Genomic DNA, 17,472 nt, shown 5'->3' with positions numbered 1-17,472 from the left:
GTTGTCAGGCATTGCTAATTGCAAACGTCATAGATGCACAAAGGAAAAAGTACCATTTGGAACTGTTTGTTCTCGTCTGAGAGGCAGGCTGCAACAATGAAAACCATCATGCAAATAGTAAGCAGTAGACAGAGAACAAGTCAAGACGGGCTGAAGAAATAAGGAGTTTTGATTTGGGAGGAAAAGAGGGGGGAAAAAAATTAAATACTGGATAGAGAGGAGAAAGACAGAACAGAAATGCATATCACAGCCTACAAGGACAGGATTTATGAGTCTCTTAGCTCTGTTAACTTCTACTTAGACTCATTTTCTCTGCCATAGGACCCTTTCTTGTTGGAAATACACCCAAATGTTGTGCAGAAGAGCTTCCCCAGACAGGAAAACACACTGTATCTTAAGCAAACACCAAAACAAGTAGCAGCAGGAAAATCAGAAGAAGGTTTTGCTAGAGAAAGGGGTTACATCACTAGAAGACACTAGAAGCATTTTCAGTGAAGGATACTCCATTTACTTACTGCAAATGAAACACCCACAGGTCTGCGAATCCACTTGGGAGGCTTTTTTAATGGTGGAATCAAGGTGGTTTGAGCTACTTGCTCAGGCACCTGCAAGGGAGGAAGGGTCTGTCCTGTGCCAAAGGGATCCAGGTTGTTGAAGGAGGAAGAGATCTAGGATCAGATGGAAAAGGGGATAAGGTATAATTCAATTTCTCTCTGTAATGGACTAAGCACAAAAAAAACCCCACTGCTAATAATTAATTACTTTCTTCATCAGCAAGGAGAGAGACAATGACAGAACATCTTTCTGAAATACACCCAAGCCCTTTGTAAGACAAATGGTTTACCAAACAGTCCTCAAAATTATTTCTCAAAGCTTCACCTTCTGCGACTTTTAAAGTTTTCATTAGTGAGACAAAACTCTCCAACAAACACTGCTTGGCGTAGCATCCAGCTCATAAGAAACAGAGATTACAAAATTACTTGTTTTACACAAGACAGTGACAAAACATGGTCAAAAGTTGTCAATCTGTCTCCTGTATTGCTCATTGCTGGGTCTTTCAAATAAGTTTGATTTAAGGACTTTCTCAAGCTTTTATAAGACTTCGACGAAGCTGGTGAAATAATTTCTCCAGACTTTATTGCCCAGGCAGAAGTATGTCAAAATTGATCTCTGATCTGGATTTCTGACATTTAGGAAGTTGGTGAGAATATATACAATGCTGTTACAAGCATTCTTCATTTTTAAAATTATTGGAATAGATTTGGTGTTTGCTAAGGATAAGCTTGACTGGATCATAGGACATAGCTCCAAAATGCAGCTGACTAGAATGTCTGAAAGGAAGCAACACAAACCTCAGCAAGGTAAGGTTCACAGGCAAGATCTATATGTTTTATTTTTCAAGTCACTCGGTCACTTGAAAGGAAGCTCACTCCAAAGAAAGACCGTTTCCTAAAGCAACAGCTAAAATTTAATAGATCAGTTTCCCTAAACCTTAAAATATACTAACAAACCATACCACCATGCTACGGAGGTACCAGTTATATTAACCTCTGTGTCCTTTACCTTGTCAGCCTGTGTCTTCTGCTGAGCTTCTAAGTTCCCACCCATAACAGAGTAAATGTTGATCCATCCATCAAAAGTGGCAGCAGAGAAGACTGATGGGTTCCTAGGACACCACTGGACATCAAAGCACCACTGACTTCGAATGGGCAACTCATAGACCACCTATCACAGAAACAGAGAAGACAGAAGCATATAACATAATTTGCTTTCCCCACATTAATAGCCCACCATTAATTTACACATTGCTGTTGTATACAAGTGCAACACAAGTATTTTTTCTTCTCGAAGAATGCATTTGCAATATGAAAACTGTAGCACACTGAGCCCAAACAGCAGAAAGCTGTTAACACTGGGATTCTAACTGTAGAGTGCAACTGACTCGCTACTTTTGGATTTTGTACTGCTTACTAAGTATCAGAGCTCAATAACATTGTTGCAACTGCTGTTAACCAAGGGAGAAACATCAGCAAACAATGCAAGAAAGCTAGAAGTCAACAAGCAAGAAGGTATCATGAACAAGAACGTGTAGGCAGAAATAGATTAGAAATAAAAGCCTATGGAAGAAAAAACATAGAACAAGAAAAGAGGATTGTAATAGCTGCAGACAAACTATGAAGGATATTACAGCCAACAAGTCTCTGGTCCAGCAATCAAAAATCCAAATTCAGTTCATGGCCCATTCGCAGATTTCTTGCCTATCTCGGGGCAACTCCCTAACACGACCTTGACCTCAAACCTCCAGTCTGTAAAATGACAGGATTTGTTTCGTGCCTCACAGGTATAAAACCTTCCAGCATAAAGAATCCCAGTTTTCTTCTGTGTGATCATCATTCATGTTCTCTGTTCCCAGGTATAAAACCCTGTAATCACTTATATTAAGTAAAGTAATGCTCTAAAGTAAAGGAATAAATCCCCTCTCCCCCCAAAAACAAAGAAACCAACTCTACCCCCAAGATTACCAGATCAGTCTCTCTATGTGAATGCCCTGCCCTATCCTTACTACTGAAAACTCCCAGCTCTGGTATTGTCTGAAAATTTCCAGAAATCATTGGCACCAAGTCAAACAAGCACCCCCAAAATTATTTTTATTATTTTATAAGCACCCAAATTAATGCCTTAACTTAACTCTGCAAATCTATATCTGGATGCATAAAGATGAGCCAGATATGCTAAAATTGCTTATTTAAATTCTTCCTCTAAAACAAAGCTAAAAGACTTTAGTAAGAATTAGACATCAGAAACATTTCAGAGTCTGATTCTCTTCTAATCATCAGCTATCCGTACAGAGTGAGCTCCAAAGCCCACGTAACTGCAACAGCACATTTAGTGTCATTTACAATAAGGGCAACCTTTTTTCATGCCTCCAAGGCAAATGGTCGGATATCAAGTTGTCCCACAAGATGAACCCATCCAGGAGCTCACAGATGTACTTTGCTCAGTGTTGTAAAAGTACTTTCCCTGTGCTACCACCAAGATCCACACAGCAAATTTGGTTCAAAGTTCAAATTTCACTTTTATCCAGGAACTCAGCACTGAACAAGGAGGTGCATTGAGAATCTTTTACACAGATTTAAAATAAATGTTTATCGTTACCGTGAAGCTTAAATATTTCAGTGTTAACTCTGAGATACACAACTGGGTAAGCAACTACATATGAAGCCACTGCGCTCTGAATAAAGTTCGCAAGCATATTTAACTACACTGTTCCCTTCTCAATGACCATAACAAGTGATCCTCATTTCCATTCAAGTTCCCCCCCACTTTCTAGTACTCTTGGTGAAGGAGAAAGAAACAAATGGACATAGAAAACACTACGTGTGTAAACACAGATAGAGTAGTCTTGATTTGCTTAAATTACGTTTTAGTCAAAGATTTCTTCCTCGTACAACGTCTGGACACAGATCAGAGGAAGTCTCTGCCTGTTTTTTTTCAGTTTATCCAAAATGGAACAGCACAGAAAACATACTGAAGGAAAAGACATTGGCACTCCACACAAATACAAAAAAGGGGCAAACACATAGCATAGCACACAGTTTTGTATGAAGAAGATAAGGTATACTTATAGCTGTTAAGTACCTCCCCTGTACTCGGGTTCCAGCACAAGATCCGGTTGTCTTTGGCGCTACTCAACAGCAGATCAGGGTCAGCCTGGCACCAGGAGACAGACAGAACTCCCCTAAAACAGACCAGACAGAAATCAGTGGTACTTCATACTCAGTCCTCTTTCCCACTCTGCCAATAAGAAATGCTGGTGCATGTTGATTTAAGTTCAGAAACAGCAGTTTTCATATCTGCAAAACCAGATGGATCTGTGAAACAAAGCAATCTAAAATAAATAACCTCGCTTCTCCAAAACCAGACTCGCAGATGTTGGCCTCTAAAAGATGGAGATCCTTGAAAAGGCAATATGACAAGCAGGTCCTCACCTAGTATGTCCTTCCAGCTGGCTCAAAGGTGAGGTAGCAAAACGTAAGTCCCATATTTGGATCACTGGCAAGCGGTCATCCTCAGAGGAAAGAACTAGCTGGGTTGCAACTTCTGGGTGCCAGGCCATTCCTGAGCAATGCATCTCGAGACAAAAACAGCATAGGATGAAAATTCAGCAATGCAAGCTAGCAATGGCACAAATGGCCAAGAACCACTTCTCTCTGCAAATAACTTACCTAGAATGCTTGACAAAGGACAAACGTTAAACAAAGGCACTCTGTACTACAGGAATAGGTAAGAGTTTATGCAGTTTGTTAGGAAAAAAAGAGAGAGATGTACTTCGATGCTGTAGCTCCAAGAGAAACAGTCACAACAGCTCCCAAAACACAAGCACTTGAAACCCAAGAGCTGTGCTATTGCTTTCCTGTCACTATGGTGCCATGTTATAAGCAAGTCAAAAAATCAGTCTTCACTCACTCTGTTACTGTGGTCACTGACTTTGATGATAGGTTCATTCTTCCTGAGGTCCCAAACCACTGCCTTCCCACTGGGGTGAGCAGAGGACAGAATGTGCTGCACCTGCCGATTCCAAGACACCACACTGATGTCTTCATGAGGCTGTAAAGATAGAAACAGAGATAGGTCTATTACCTCTGTGTTGAGGAAACACTAATCACTGGATGCTGACACTAGACTAACTAGAACCTGCAAAATATGTGAGATCAGGATGCAGACTAGAGAGAACTACAGCTGAGAGAATAAAAATGTTTCTACTTGGACTCCCACAAGAAACAAAAATGGAAATATGACCTTGTGCAACATTTCAAGAATGCAACAAGATGGAAAATTGTACAGAACTTAAGGCTAAGTCATGTTACTGTATCTCCTGCAGTGCACAAGAGATAGGCAAGGAGACAAATGCAAGGCTTATTGAAGAAAAAAGCTAACCCTTCTTTTAGACAAGTTTACTATGATTGTCCTGAACAAATGTGACCATAATCAGAAACTTATTCCCCTTCAGAGTCAGGAAAAATTATCTAGGAGTAATACCTGAGAAGCACTAAATGGCTCACTGGCCACACTGGGCATATTTTGCCTTCATGAAATATGAAAAGCTTAACACGAAGCCTGAAGTAAATTCACTCCTCAGAGAAGGCCCAATAAAGCACTGTTAATCCAAAACACATATCCCAGCTGGATCTTAAGACAAACTGGTCAGGTACTTGATACAAATTCACAAAGAGCTTACTCATCCATGCAGAGTGCATTCTTCCACAGTTTATTAGCCTACCTCACCTTCCTCACAACACTCTTTCCACTCCCTTAAAAAGAAGCCTATCAGTTATGATTCATCTTCTTCCTGACAAAGGTCAAGCTCATTCCCCCTTCACAGTGTAACTACACCAGGATGATTCCATTCAGTCATACTTTTTTAACTTCCATACTGAGATATAAGTCTGCAGGGCTATTGCCTGGAGGAAAACACATTTACCTGTGATTTAGTCCCTGGAGTCATAGGCACACTAAAGTTATTCAGGTCCCAGATGAATATTTCAGAATCATTGGCTCCAGAGGCCAAAAGGTTGCTCTGCAGGAAAAAGAAAAGGTCATCTGAATTTCCTGCTTATGGGGAATTAGGACAGATTTCTTGAGAATAAGCGTAAATAACAAAACTCAAAACTTCCACAGCCAGATAAGAACTGCATTTAAACAATGCATCTAAGATTATAAACTGAGCATGTTTCTGGCCTCCATGTCTTCATCCGTGCCATGATAGAAGCCTGTTTAAAATTTGTCTAGCAAGCTAGATTTGCAGTTGGATAGTGCTATTCACCATGAAACTTTGCCACAGGTCTGGAAGCCACTGCCTCTGGCCAGCTGAGTCTTAGCTCTGCATGCAGACATCAGGGATATTAATTCTCAGCAATTGCAGGCTTCCCAAAAGGGTCTGCGTTCACAGAACAATTTGCCTTTTTGCTGCCACAAGAACTTGTGTTCTGTTTACTTTTTGCTTATTTTGCACCCTCTTCAAGTGTGATCAAAACCCCACTGAATTAAACACTAAGTGAAATAATAATAATAATAATAAATGATGCCCTGTCTTCAGATGGGTAACAGTCCAATATGTAACAGCTTTACAAAATAAGTTTTGTTCTGAGGTAAAATGACTCAGTCAAGGTCACAGTGTAATACAGTGACAAAGCTGTGAACACTGCCCTAATCAAAGTTCCAAATCAATATTGTGGCATAACTATCACGTCTCTTTCATGTTAAATGTTGTTCCTTCCGTTAATAAATCTGTATACACAAGGGAAAAAAAGAAAACCAAAACATTTGTTTATAAGCATCTTCACGTTACACACCTGGAAAGGATTGAAGTCAAGTGCTCGAACAGGCCCCGAATGCTTCTCCGTCTGCCCAATTACAGGATCACTCTTTGAGGTCAAGATCCGGTGTGCACTGTACATTGTCAGTACACCATTATCCCCTCCACCAATGATCACTCCAGAGGACTCTGAGGACCCGTTTCCAAAGTTACCCCAGATCAGCTTATGAAACCTAAAGAAGAAAATAAAACCAGTGTAGGCTACAGTATCTGGTGGAAGTCAAGATGTTCTGCATTACCAAAATGATTTGTGTGAAGTCAAAAATGCTTAGTCCTTGATGACAGATAAACAGATTCAAAAAGATCTCTTTATACTCTGAAAACAAATTTCCTCTCTCCTTTTCTGTACTATAAAAGCCCCTTTCAGTTCCAGTGATCAATAGCATGAGACTTTGATACCTGTTTGAGGCAGGAAGTGTTCCTTTCTGCTTCATGTCCAGAGAGGGATCTCTGAAGTCAACCTCAAATATTTCCAAGGTGGCATTTGTACTGAAGGATGCATCCAGTTGCTGGGCAGATGTTCCTAGCAGAAGTACAAGGGCAGTACTTAGAATTGGCCACTTTTTCAAATCACAGGGTACAAACACAGCACTGGCAACCTTAGTAGCCAACACATCATCAGTGCTGTGCCTATTCAGGGAGAGGACATACACAAGTACCTCAGAAAAAGCAACTATTACAACAAAGAATTAAAAGAAATCAAAAGCTCTTCAAGAAATTGTGAGCAATAGGGTCACTGCTATGCAAATATTTTCCCCTCTCTGCATAGACATAATTCTTATACCTTATCCAAACAACCACAGTTTCTGATATTAAGTCATAATTTAAATTACAACTACAGTTGCTTCTTCAAATGCAGGTAAAATTATGATCCTAAATATTTCTGTATACTACTCAATTCCGACCAGAAGTCATGACCATAAATTCTATGCTTAGCCTACAGCAAAAGTTCTCCAGTTTTAAGCCAACAAAGCATTCCTTAGCAACCCACACAGAGACAGAAGTCACACAGTAATGGCTTCCTTCTCTATGGTTTAGGGAATAAAAGTTAAAAATAGATTTAGCATTGCCTAATGAGACACTGCCATGCAAATAATTACCCGGCTACAACAGGGATGCTTTGTAACTGCCTATGGCAAGAAAAGAGCCCAAGGGACCATAAAAAAAAAATCAGGACAAACAATGAACTGTGCAGCTTCTGATCTAAAGCAGACTGAAGCCAAGGCTTTTGGTCCAATCAAAACTCTGGCCCTGTGAGAGAAACTCAAAATAGAAAATCTACCCCAAAAATAGTAATGCTGCTTTTAAGGCAAAAGCCAAACTTTAGTCAGTTTCTTTTGACAGCCATTCCCGAAAAAAGAAAAAAAAAAGGAAAAAAAAAAGCAGGACAATATGTCAACCCCGCATAACCCAGACAGCAGACAGGCCTGATTACTTCCCACATTGGGTAGACAACACAAGCTGTTAGATCCACACAGACGCTAAAGTCACCCATTTCCAACTCAGCGAACAAGATGATTTTGCACTTCGAGAAATAATACTGTTATTAAAATTATAAATGATGGTTCTGCAGAAGCACTAAAACCAAACGTAAACAAAACCAACTGATATTAAGAAGAGATGGATTTCATTCTTTGGTTCTCTAGCTACTTGATAATGACTGAAAACCAACAAACTGAAAGTGAGCTTAAATGAACATGGTTAGGGTGCACTTAGTTCCGCAGATACACTAAGTAACTTCATTTTATTTTTACAGCAAGCAGGCACTGGAATTTGTGCAGAGTTAATTAGAAGCTAGATCAAAAAGCAATGTATTCACCCTCTGAAAAATGACTGCTCTTTAAGGTGATAATGCCAGGCATAAAACATAACCTCCATAAGAGCATCACTTTAAAAAATGTGATAAAATTCCCAGCATATCATTTGAAAGCAGCTTTCAAGAGATATTTAAAGTGGGAATTCCTGAAAGTCTTCTACTCTTTTTTTTTTTTTTTTTCCTTTTTACCAATACAGCTCTACATAAAGTCTCCCTGTGATTCATACTTTAAAATGTATTGAATGGTGAAGAACTTTACCTGTTGCTAGATAAATGGGGTGGTTGTTTGCAGGACTCCACGCCTCTACAGCTGTTCGCTCAATCTCCTTTAGCTTCATTTTCTAGGTTCTAGAAGAAATTTCACACAGCAGTTAGAACAGCTAGACAAAGCCAACGTGAAAATAACCACAACAGTAACAAAGCAAACTCCTTACAGTGGTATCAAGGAAAAAAAAGCCTTCTAACTAGTGAGAGTAAGAATCTGCTGCTTCCTGAGTTAGTACATTTTTACTGGTAGGAATTCATGGGATAAAACGATCCCTGCTGTCTGAGCCCAGATTTTCCTTACTTAAGGCTCTTTTTCATATATCCCAGTTACAGAAGAATTTCAGTGAAAGGAAGGGGATTTAAATTAAACAACATACTCAAGTCGTCAGCCCAGGCTGGTTTAAATCAGCTGCTGAAATTCACTTAAATGTATTTGCAAAGTAGCAGTTGCTCTCTTGGAACACGCTGGAGTCAGTACACACATCAGCAAAAATGGAGCAGATGGAATCTAAGGACGGGGTAAAATCCAAACAGCCAAGTGATGTGGCAACAGAAAACAAAGTGCAATGCTACCACGTGCCAATTTAATTAGCGTACTTTGTTCTTACGCCTCAGAGAAGCCAAAGGAAAAATCATTTGACCTTCCGCTTCAGTTTGGAAATGGTAGCAGAAGGCGAGAGGAAGTGATCCAGAAGTACCCAGTGGGTTTCAAGCCCACATCTGACAGTAATTCTTTTTACTGAGAACGAGTAGAGGGACACAAACCTATAGAAGGGCAACACAACCTCCCCATATCACTGCAGAGACAGTTAGGCAATAATGTAGCGAGATAATTGAAAAACAAACATCAACAGTACACAGTTAAGGGCCGCAACATTGAGTACAAATATAAGCAAACTGCTGTTCCAGGTAGGAACATAACCATTAGCCGGGCTGTTGGTTCAGTCACATCCTGAATCCATGTGGTCCCTCTTTCCAGATGCAGAATAACAAATGTCAATCATACAGTTTGTTTATAGACCAGAACATGGATGCTCTTTCCTAGTCTCCCTCATAAAGGTAGCTCACTGTACCCAGCCCACTGCCTGGCCAAAGCATGTTAAAAAAAGCTTTGACAAAGTCCTCCATCATCTTGAGGCTTATCTGAAGCCATGGCCTCCAACTGACAGTTTCCCCATACAGAGAAATTAGGTCAGCAGCATTTCTAGGACTCAGACCTCATGTCTAGTAACTCCAGATCCTCTTTAGGGTCTTCTCTGTTGCCAGTCAGAAGGGTAAGGACATATTCCCACTTCCCCCTGTCACGTCAGGACACGCTGTTTGATTAGAATTGATTGAATGCTTTTTAGCATTCACACTCATAGAGGAATGCTGTCCTGGCCTGCTCCCCTCATCAGCAGAGGGGAATGAGAACATCCCCACAAGGATCCACAGGAGCCTGCGAACAAGGCCCAATGCAAAAAGTATCCTGACTCTATCAGAACAGGGGTGTCAGACAGCTGGCACGTGTCCTATCAGTTCTTCCCTGCCTCTTCCTCCTCCACTTGTGTTCCATCAGCTGCAGGAGCTGAATGCACACACAAGCCTCGCTGCTTCACTTTTGGGATGACAACCTCCTACTGAGCCACTAACATTACTACAGAATGGCCAAGAGACCCTCTCCTTCTGGTAAGGAAACAATGAAGAGTATAACCACCACACTACTGGCTAGTTGAATGGTCCAGGCTCTCTCCCAATGCTTACTGTCTGTGCTGGATAGGCTGTGGGGATGGCTACCACAAAAAACCACATAAAACCTTACTGACTGATTGCCCAGCTCCTCTTATCACAATAAAATGCTAAATACTGCATTAGAAAGTCAGCATTATTGTTCTCTTTTCATAAAATTATGTTAGAGCAGAACTGAAAGGTAAAATGTCTTGCCCATGGTACCTCACTCAGATACAGGAAAGCAAACAAGTGGCTTGCCTAATAGATTGGCTCAGTATCAACAGGTCAAACACAGGAGCGTTAGCAGTAACTGGACAGCTTCTACATCATTGACCATCAGGGCAAAGCAGCAGCAGCACCACCAACAGATGACACACAGGAAGCCAGAAGATTGCAGTACTGTGTCTTAAAGCAACTTCTACTATTTCAGTTCCATTGCAGCTGAGGTTTTGTATCAATGCAGCAACACTTCCTTAAATCACTGGGGCTCTAAGTCTGGAAGGTAAGAAGCCCTGATTTGAGTCTTCCACAATCCCTACAGAAAGAAAAGGCTCTTTAGCAACCTCTTGTGGTTGTCTGAGAAAAATTCACAAGCGGACCCTTCCACAGGAGAATTTATAGGGAGAGATTGCCACCTGCTGTCACCTCCCGAAATAGCACTTAAGACGTCTGAGAAAGCTCATGCTTTTCTTACGACCTCTAATTAATTAGCCATGACAATTCCGCCTCCCGCTCCTCCAGAGGAACATCCGATTACAGACACAACGCATCAGGGGATCTCAGCCCCATTGGCAGTAGCAGGACAGAAGCAGCGCTCCCCCAAAGCCTCCCCCAGCCTTGCTTTCCTGCACAGTGTCCTTAAATGGTAACGCCGCCTGCAAAGCCAAACCCAGCACTGCCGGGCACTGCTCGCTGCTTGGAAACGAAGGGCACGGGTAGGAGCACATGCTCTAACACTACGATGGATTACACGCAGTGCTGACAGCAGCAGAATTCCTTATCTACAGTAGCCTAAGACACTTGCAAAAGACCAAGTTTCTATCTTCTGGTTGAATCTCAGAGCTGCCGTGATAACCAACCCCAGTGCCACTCCTGCAAGGCCTTCTCTCACCCCACCCACCCATGGCTGTCAGTATGGACCTACTAACTTTTCCACTCCCCTACACGACCGGACATCTAACCATTCCCCTTTCAGAGGATCACAGAATCATTAAGGTTGGAAAAGACCTCTAAGATCACTGAGTCCAGTCATCCTGTCACCACCACCATACCCACTAACTGCATCCCTCAGTGTCACAGCTCCACAGTCCTTGAACACGTCCTGGGATGGTGACACCACACCCCCTGGCCATCCCACTCGTTTGTACACCTCCTGCTGATGCCGCCCTCCTGCACAGCGCATGAAGGAAGCTGCCGGCCTGATCCTCTGTAACGCAGCACACAGCACAGCACAGCACAGCGCTCAGCCAAGGTCACCCGGCAGAAAAGCAGCTCCCCTGGTAGTGCCAGAGGCCACACGGCCACGACACGGGAGCTGAGACACAAACTGTGCGACACTGCACATCCCGGGATCAGCCCCCAGCCCTCGCACCACTCCTTCCCCTCCTCAGCTCTCCCAGGTGCTTATTATAGCCCCAGATTACAGGAGGCACAGGCATTAATCGCGGCTAATCTCAGGCACAGCCGAGGCGGGGTTGTAGCAGGGCAGGGCTCAGCGTTCCTCCATGACACTCTCACAGCACAGGAAAAAAAAACAACACACTTCTGAGTTCCGTGTGCTTCAGCCACACGCCTAAAGAAACTTTTAACGCTCCAACCATGGCCAGGTTCGCTGCGTGCACAGCATCGCCTACACGTACCGGGGCAGCGCCGCGCTGCCAGGCAGAGGGGGCCGCTCTGAAGGGAGGGCCGGCCTGCAGCACCCATCGGCCATACATACACACACACACACCGAGCCAACGGGAGCGGGGCGGCAATACAGGCCCGGTGACGCCGCGCCGGGCAGCGGAGGCGGCCGGCTCCGAGGCCATGGGGCCGGGCCGGGGGGTGGCTCCTGGGGCCGAGGGGTGCGGAGCAGAAGCGGCCGCTCGGTGCCAGCCCGGGCGAGGCCAAACGGGGAGGAGAGGCCTTGGCCCTTACCGGCTGCCGGCTGTCCCGCCGCTCCGTCCCGCAGCTGAGCCCTACGACGGTGGCCGCCGGGAGCCCAAAAGGCGCCGCCTCCACGGGAACGCGCCCCGCCCGCTGCACTGCGCATGGGCACCTCCCCGCCGCTCTAACACAGCTGGAGCGTGGGAAGGCACAGAAGTGAGTGGCAGCAGCGTGCTGAGCTGAGCAGGGAAATGGAACTTGTACCACACACCCGTACAGAATGAAGGTATCGTCCCCTTCAGCAATAGAGGGGAAAGCTTGTGGCTTTTTTTGGCAGACTTCACTAAAGTCATCTGGAGTAGGAAAAGATCAAAGCCAGTTCCCACTGAGTTAGGACAGTTACTCACATGGAACGAGACTCCCAAGAACTAGCACTTAATCTGGTTCTGATACGCTCTAGTTCAATGCCAACCAGCACCTCCAATAAGCCACTCAGTAACAGGCGTCTCCTGCATAAACAGGTTTAGCAAATATACCTTGTTCAAATATATTTATAAGCCAGATGTTTGCCCCACATCATAACTTGTCTAGGAAAATGGCAAATATAATTTAATTCCATTGGCCACTGCTTCACCTTTTCAAAACAACAGAAGACAACTAGCACAGTAAGCATCAATGATATATTTCACTGCAGTTAGTGGTTCAGTGTTGAAGAACAAGCGTTGACTTATGCTGCAGTGAAAATTAAAGATGCGAACCCCAGCAGAGTTGGTGTGGGAGAAAAAGCACTTCTAGCAGCTTTCAGATTTTGTAGTGCGTCACAACTGGGGGCTCTTTATTGGGGTCCCCTCCTTTCTCCAGGTACAGGTCATTGAAGGGATACTGCTTCGGTCCCTACAAAGACAAAAAGAGCAGCAAACAACACATTCAAACAAGCAGTTTAAGAGGTAGGGAAGAAACATCTCATCCAACTTCCCCCCCAAGTCTCCTCTAACACCCCTAACTTCCCCCCCTTAAAAAGAAGGCATGTCAGCCAAGACCAGGGTTTCACATCCACACTCACCCAACTGCAGAAGGAAATACTCTTCTAGCTATCAGCAGTGACAAGCAGCACTGCTATTCTTCCTCCCTCTACCCAAGAGTATCACTCACCACGGGCCTGTAAGATGGATAGATGCCTCCAAGAACGAACATGACCATCATGGTACCAAAAAAAATCAGGAAGTGGTTGCGCATAGTGTGCCATGGAACTGGAGTAGGGGATGTATCAACACGGTTCCGAATATACATGTCAAAGTCCCAGTGCATCTAAAAAATAATAACAACAACAACGAAGGATACAGATTTACCATCAGTACTCAGGCTGCTTTTACCTGCAACTATTCACAACATTCTCAATCACAAAACTGCCACAAGTTACCTATCACCTCCACCGCACAAGTGGAGACAAAGCCACAGAGGCAGTAATTGCTTATGGTAAAACAAGGCTCCAAGTTCCATCCTACGTTCATACCATCCCATGGTCCATACCAATCATGCTTAATTATAAGACAGGAGCGATGTTTATTTATATACATAATCGCTCCACCTTAGATGTATTCCACAACACTGTTGAAAAGTCATGGTTGAAACTGGGACCCTTTTTTAATGAAAGATCAGTCACACACCCACAGAATGAGCAGCTGTATTCCAAACAAAGAAGCAGCCACTTGCTATTTTGTTTCTCAAAACAGGTAAAGCACCTGTTGCTGCTCTTTAAGAGGAAGCCAACTCAAATAGTAGCAAGAGCCAGTTCTTACAAGTAAAAATCTTACCCATCTGAAGGGCAGCATTACCTGCACAAGCCTTCATGTGCTGATCAGCACAAATATACAGAATCACCACAAGGTTTTCTATGTGGCAGCTCCTACAGACACTGCAATACAGACTTTAAACTCTACTCTGTGTTACACATGCTAGCAAACAGCCTGGAGAAGAGGAGGCTCAGGGGAGACCTTATAGCTCTCTATAACTTCCTGAAGGGGGGTTGTAGTGAGCTGGGGGTTGGTCTCTTCTCTTGTGTAATCAGTGATAGAACTAGAGGGAATGGTTTTAAGCTCCGTCAGGGGAGATTCAGGCTGGACATTAGGAAGTATTACTTTTCGGAAAGAGTAGTCAGGCATTGGAATGCACTGCCCAGGGAGGTGGTGGAGTCACCGACCATGGGAGTGTTCAAGAAACGCCTGGATGTGGTGCTGAGGAATATGATTTAGCCTGGAAGTATTGGTAATGGTTGGACCAGATGATCTTCTAGGTCTTTTCCAACCTTGATAATTCTGTGATTCTGTGAAACTCTTATGTATTTATACTATATTACATACATATGCTTATATAAATTCTACTTTTGGTAAAAGGAGCTCAAGTCAACTACCAAACTAAATAACAACAGCTAGATTCCAGTCCTTCACAGAAAGGCCACATATGAACTGAAAAACTACTCCTGACCAGGAGCTTGAGAAGCTTAACATAATGCAAGTTGATGCAGATGCTTTATTTCAGCAGGTACCTTAAATTACTTGGCCTGATGACTGCAGCCTTTACTTCTGACTGTCCCCGTGCTATGTGCAACACCCCCATGTTTGCAGATGTGTTTGAGCATGGAATTACAAAGCAAGCGCAGTAAGGATGCCCATGTCAGCATTCAGTAACAGCAGCACTGATGCCTGAACATTCTGCAGGCACTCTCACCGGCTCTCCCCAGTTGCGCCTCATGTCCGGCTGATCCCACTGGTACCAGGGGTCTCGCTCATGTAAGGACTTATTAGGGAGCATAGGATAATCACCATACCTGTGAGAAGCAGACAAAATCCCACACGTTCAAGAAACCTACATTAATTTTGGCACATAATATATATCTCTGAGAATGGATCTACGTGCATATATACACCTTTTTAAACACACACCTACACCAACACACCCACCACTGCAATACCTACGTGCAATACCAAAGCCCAGACACACGCAGCAGTGAGGACTGCAGCGGGTTGCAGCCAGGCCCCCACTCACCCGAAGCCCTCATCCGGGTACGGCTGATAGTCCTCCACCCGCATGTTGTACTTCTTGGCGGCGGCCGCCCGTTCCTCCGCCGTCCGCGGGTAGGGCCCGGGCAGCTGATCCTTGCTCAGACCCGAAGCTGGACAAGAGCGGCAGGGTGGGCCGGGCTGAGAAGGGCACGACGCCCTCCCAGCCCGCAGGCCTCAAGGACGCGGCCCATCCCGCCGCAGCCTCCCGCTCGCAGCCGTCCCTTACCAGCCCGCGCTCCCGGAGGTGCCGCCGTGGATCCCCGCGCTGCCCGCAGCCATCCCGCCGCCTGCCGACAGAGGACACCGCCGCGCCCGGCCGCCGCCATGGCCCTGCCGCGCTGACACCGCCGACGGTGGCTGGTAGGGACAGAAAGGACGAGCAGGAGAAGCACGAACCCAGGCAGAGCCCCCTACCGGCACCGCCTGCACGGTGACCTTCCCTCGTTTCCGGGGTCGCTGTGTGCGAGCAACTTCTTCCGCTCTTCTAGTTCCGGGTTCCCCGGCCGAGGCGGTGATGGCGGCGGCCTCTTCCTCCTCCTCCTCCTCGTCGTGCTGCCGGGACGGCCCGGCGGGGCCCGGCTGGAGCGAATCCCAGTTCCGCCACTACTCGTTCGAGACTCGGCCCATCCCGCGCCTCAGCCACAGCGACCCCCGCGCCGAGGAGCTCATCGAGAACGAGGTGAGGCGGGCAGCGGGCGGCCCTCCCCCTCCGGCCGTGGGGGCAGCTCACGGGCTACAGGGCTCTCCTGGAGCCGTTCCTCCTCTCCACTCCGTCCCTCGAAGCCGCCGCTCGTTCGCTCTGCGTGCCCCGTTTGTCCCCTTCCCGAGTGGGCTCACAGCCCGCCCGGTTCCCCGTTCCGTTATTTGTACTGAACGCTTCTCTTTGGCCTTGCAGTCTCGGCTTGTGTATGTGCAGGAGCTTTTGCTTTATTTACTTCAGTTTTTGAGTAGAAATCACGAAAATATTGCGTAAAACTTCATGCACGCAGATATTCTTGATGTGAGCATGGCCACAGATGTGAAGTTTGCATTACAGTGGCTGCTCTTCTGTTGGTTTTGGAAGACAAGCTCCGAGTTTGGGGGCAGCAATCTGGCAGAAAGTTATGTTGTGCTTGCTCAGTTTGAGAATATAGCAGCTGTCATTGCTCTAAGTGCCTTTTCCAATTATTCATGTTAAAAGAGAGTTTGTAGGGCTGCAGTAACACAATAATTCTGAAGTTTAAAAGATCCCTGAATCTATTAACTTGTTTCTCCCCAGGAGCCAGTTGTGCTGACAGATACAAATCTGGTTTATCCTGCCCTGAAATGGGACCTGGACTACCTCCAGGAAAACATTGGCAATGGGGACTTCTCAGTGTACAGTGCCAGCACACACAAATTTCTGTACTATGATGAAAAGAAGATGGCCAATTTCAAGAACTTCAAACCCAAGTCAAGCAGGGAAGAGATGAAGTTTGCTGAGTTTGTGGACAGACTTCAAGAAATACAACAGAAAGGGAGTGCTGAGAGGTAAGTGATATGCAGAAATCCCTCCATTTCTTCAGGTCTCTGTGGGGTACATTGCAGTGAGAGCTGGTGATAAAAGCCATAGTTATTATAGGCATTTCCCACATGATTCCTATTTGGTTGCAACTGTGTTGCTTACTAAAGAAATACATGCCCTTAGTTCATGCAACTGTTCAAACTGTTTTCTTCTCTCCCCCTCCTGGGGCCTGAGAAGGCATTATGCATCACTTGACTTTGGCAAACTGTGATAATGGTAGATACCACACAGTAAAAAAGCAGAGGTGATAAAACTCAACCTTTTTACAGAGTACTGAGGTAAACTGGCTTAACTTTTTGTCACAGAGATGAGGAAGAATAGTCTGTGTGCTGTGTGTTTGTAGGTGTTGTCAGCCTACACCTCTGACAGATCCCTAACTTACTGAGTCGAGCACTACTTTATATAGAACCTACACATTAGCCACTAGAACCTCTTGGTTAATTTCATCTGTCTTCAGTCACCTAAAAACACTTCAGAATGCAGAGTTACATCTGAATTTGAGGCAGCTCTGTGTGTCCACGTCCACTGTTTATCTTTGCCTTTCCCTTTTTTCTCAGCTTCAGGAGTACTTTCTCCTAAGAGAGGAGGCAGTCTTTAAGCATAGAAACAC

General features: G+C 44.8%; 3 protein-coding genes across 7 annotated transcripts in view; 1 reads left to right on the top strand and 2 right to left on the bottom strand.

Moving 5' to 3' along the window:
* Nucleotides 1–12,430, bottom strand: part of SEC31B (SEC31 homolog B, COPII coat complex component) — a 31,625-nt gene extending 19,195 nt beyond the window's left edge. For 3 of the 5 annotated variants that reach the window (XM_015866734.2, XM_015866737.2, XM_015866738.2), the window contains exons 1-10: nt 12,309–12,430; nt 8,452–8,540; nt 6,776–6,899; nt 6,354–6,549; nt 5,483–5,578; nt 4,468–4,608; nt 3,990–4,132; nt 3,640–3,739; nt 1,564–1,725; nt 516–668 (exon numbers count right to left, since the gene is read on the bottom strand). In XM_015866734.2, coding sequence (XP_015722220.1) covers nt 516–668; nt 1,564–1,725; nt 3,640–3,739; nt 3,990–4,132; nt 4,468–4,608; nt 5,483–5,578; nt 6,354–6,549; nt 6,776–6,899; nt 8,452–8,530 — 1,194 coding nt within the window. In that variant the 5' untranslated portion in view covers nt 8,531–8,540; nt 12,309–12,430. Of the gene's footprint in view, nt 1–515; nt 669–1,563; nt 1,726–3,639; nt 3,740–3,989; nt 4,133–4,467; nt 4,609–5,482; nt 5,579–6,353; nt 6,550–6,775; nt 6,900–8,451; nt 8,541–8,836; nt 9,019–12,120; nt 12,147–12,308 lie in introns of those variants that run through there. The other 2 variants (XM_015866736.2, XM_015866735.2) reach the window with 2 other exon arrangements.
* A 488-nt stretch (nt 12,431–12,918) lies between these two features.
* On the bottom strand, nt 12,919–15,749 carry NDUFB8 (NADH:ubiquinone oxidoreductase subunit B8). Its single transcript, XM_015866740.1, has 5 exons — nt 15,546–15,749; nt 15,303–15,429; nt 14,985–15,084; nt 13,410–13,565; nt 12,919–13,151 (listed from the first exon to the last, which is right to left on the bottom strand). The coding sequence occupies exons 1-5, from the start codon at nt 15,643–15,645 to the stop codon at nt 13,059–13,061; spliced, it is 576 nt and encodes a 191-aa protein (XP_015722226.1). The 5' UTR covers nt 15,646–15,749; the 3' UTR covers nt 12,919–13,058.
* A 35-nt stretch (nt 15,750–15,784) lies between these two features.
* HIF1AN (hypoxia inducible factor 1 subunit alpha inhibitor) overlaps nt 15,785–17,472 on the top strand; it is an 11,389-nt gene continuing 9,701 nt past the window's right edge. Inside the window, exons 1-2 of the mRNA XM_015866739.2 lie at nt 15,785–15,998; nt 16,578–16,828. Of these exons, the coding sequence (XP_015722225.1) occupies nt 15,834–15,998; nt 16,578–16,828 (416 nt within the window). The 5' untranslated portion in view covers nt 15,785–15,833. The remainder of the gene's footprint in view (nt 15,999–16,577; nt 16,829–17,472) is intronic.

Source organism: Coturnix japonica, chromosome 6 (assembly GCF_001577835.2).
Source record: "Coturnix japonica isolate 7356 chromosome 6, Coturnix japonica 2.1, whole genome shotgun sequence".
Taxonomy (NCBI): Eukaryota; Metazoa; Chordata; class Aves; order Galliformes; family Phasianidae; genus Coturnix; species Coturnix japonica.
Note: the sequence above shows the minus strand (reverse complement) of the source record. Positions and strands in the feature narration are given on the sequence as shown.

What these genes read in the sequence shown, in the direction of transcription:
- NDUFB8 (XM_015866740.1), bottom strand. Translation starts at nt 15,645, where the DNA reads ATGGCGGCGGCCGGGCGCGGCGGTGTCCTCTGTCGGCAGGCGGCGGGA. An exon ending in ACCTCCGGGAGCGCGGGCTG is followed by an intron (nt 15,430 to 15,545) that starts GTAAGGGACGGC and finishes GCTCTTGTCCAG; the next exon opens with CTTCGGGTCTGAGCAAGGAT. An exon ending in ATCCATCTTACAGGCCCGTG is followed by an intron (nt 13,152 to 13,409) that starts GTGAGTGATACT and finishes TTGTCTTTGTAG; the next exon opens with GGACCGAAGCAGTATCCCTT.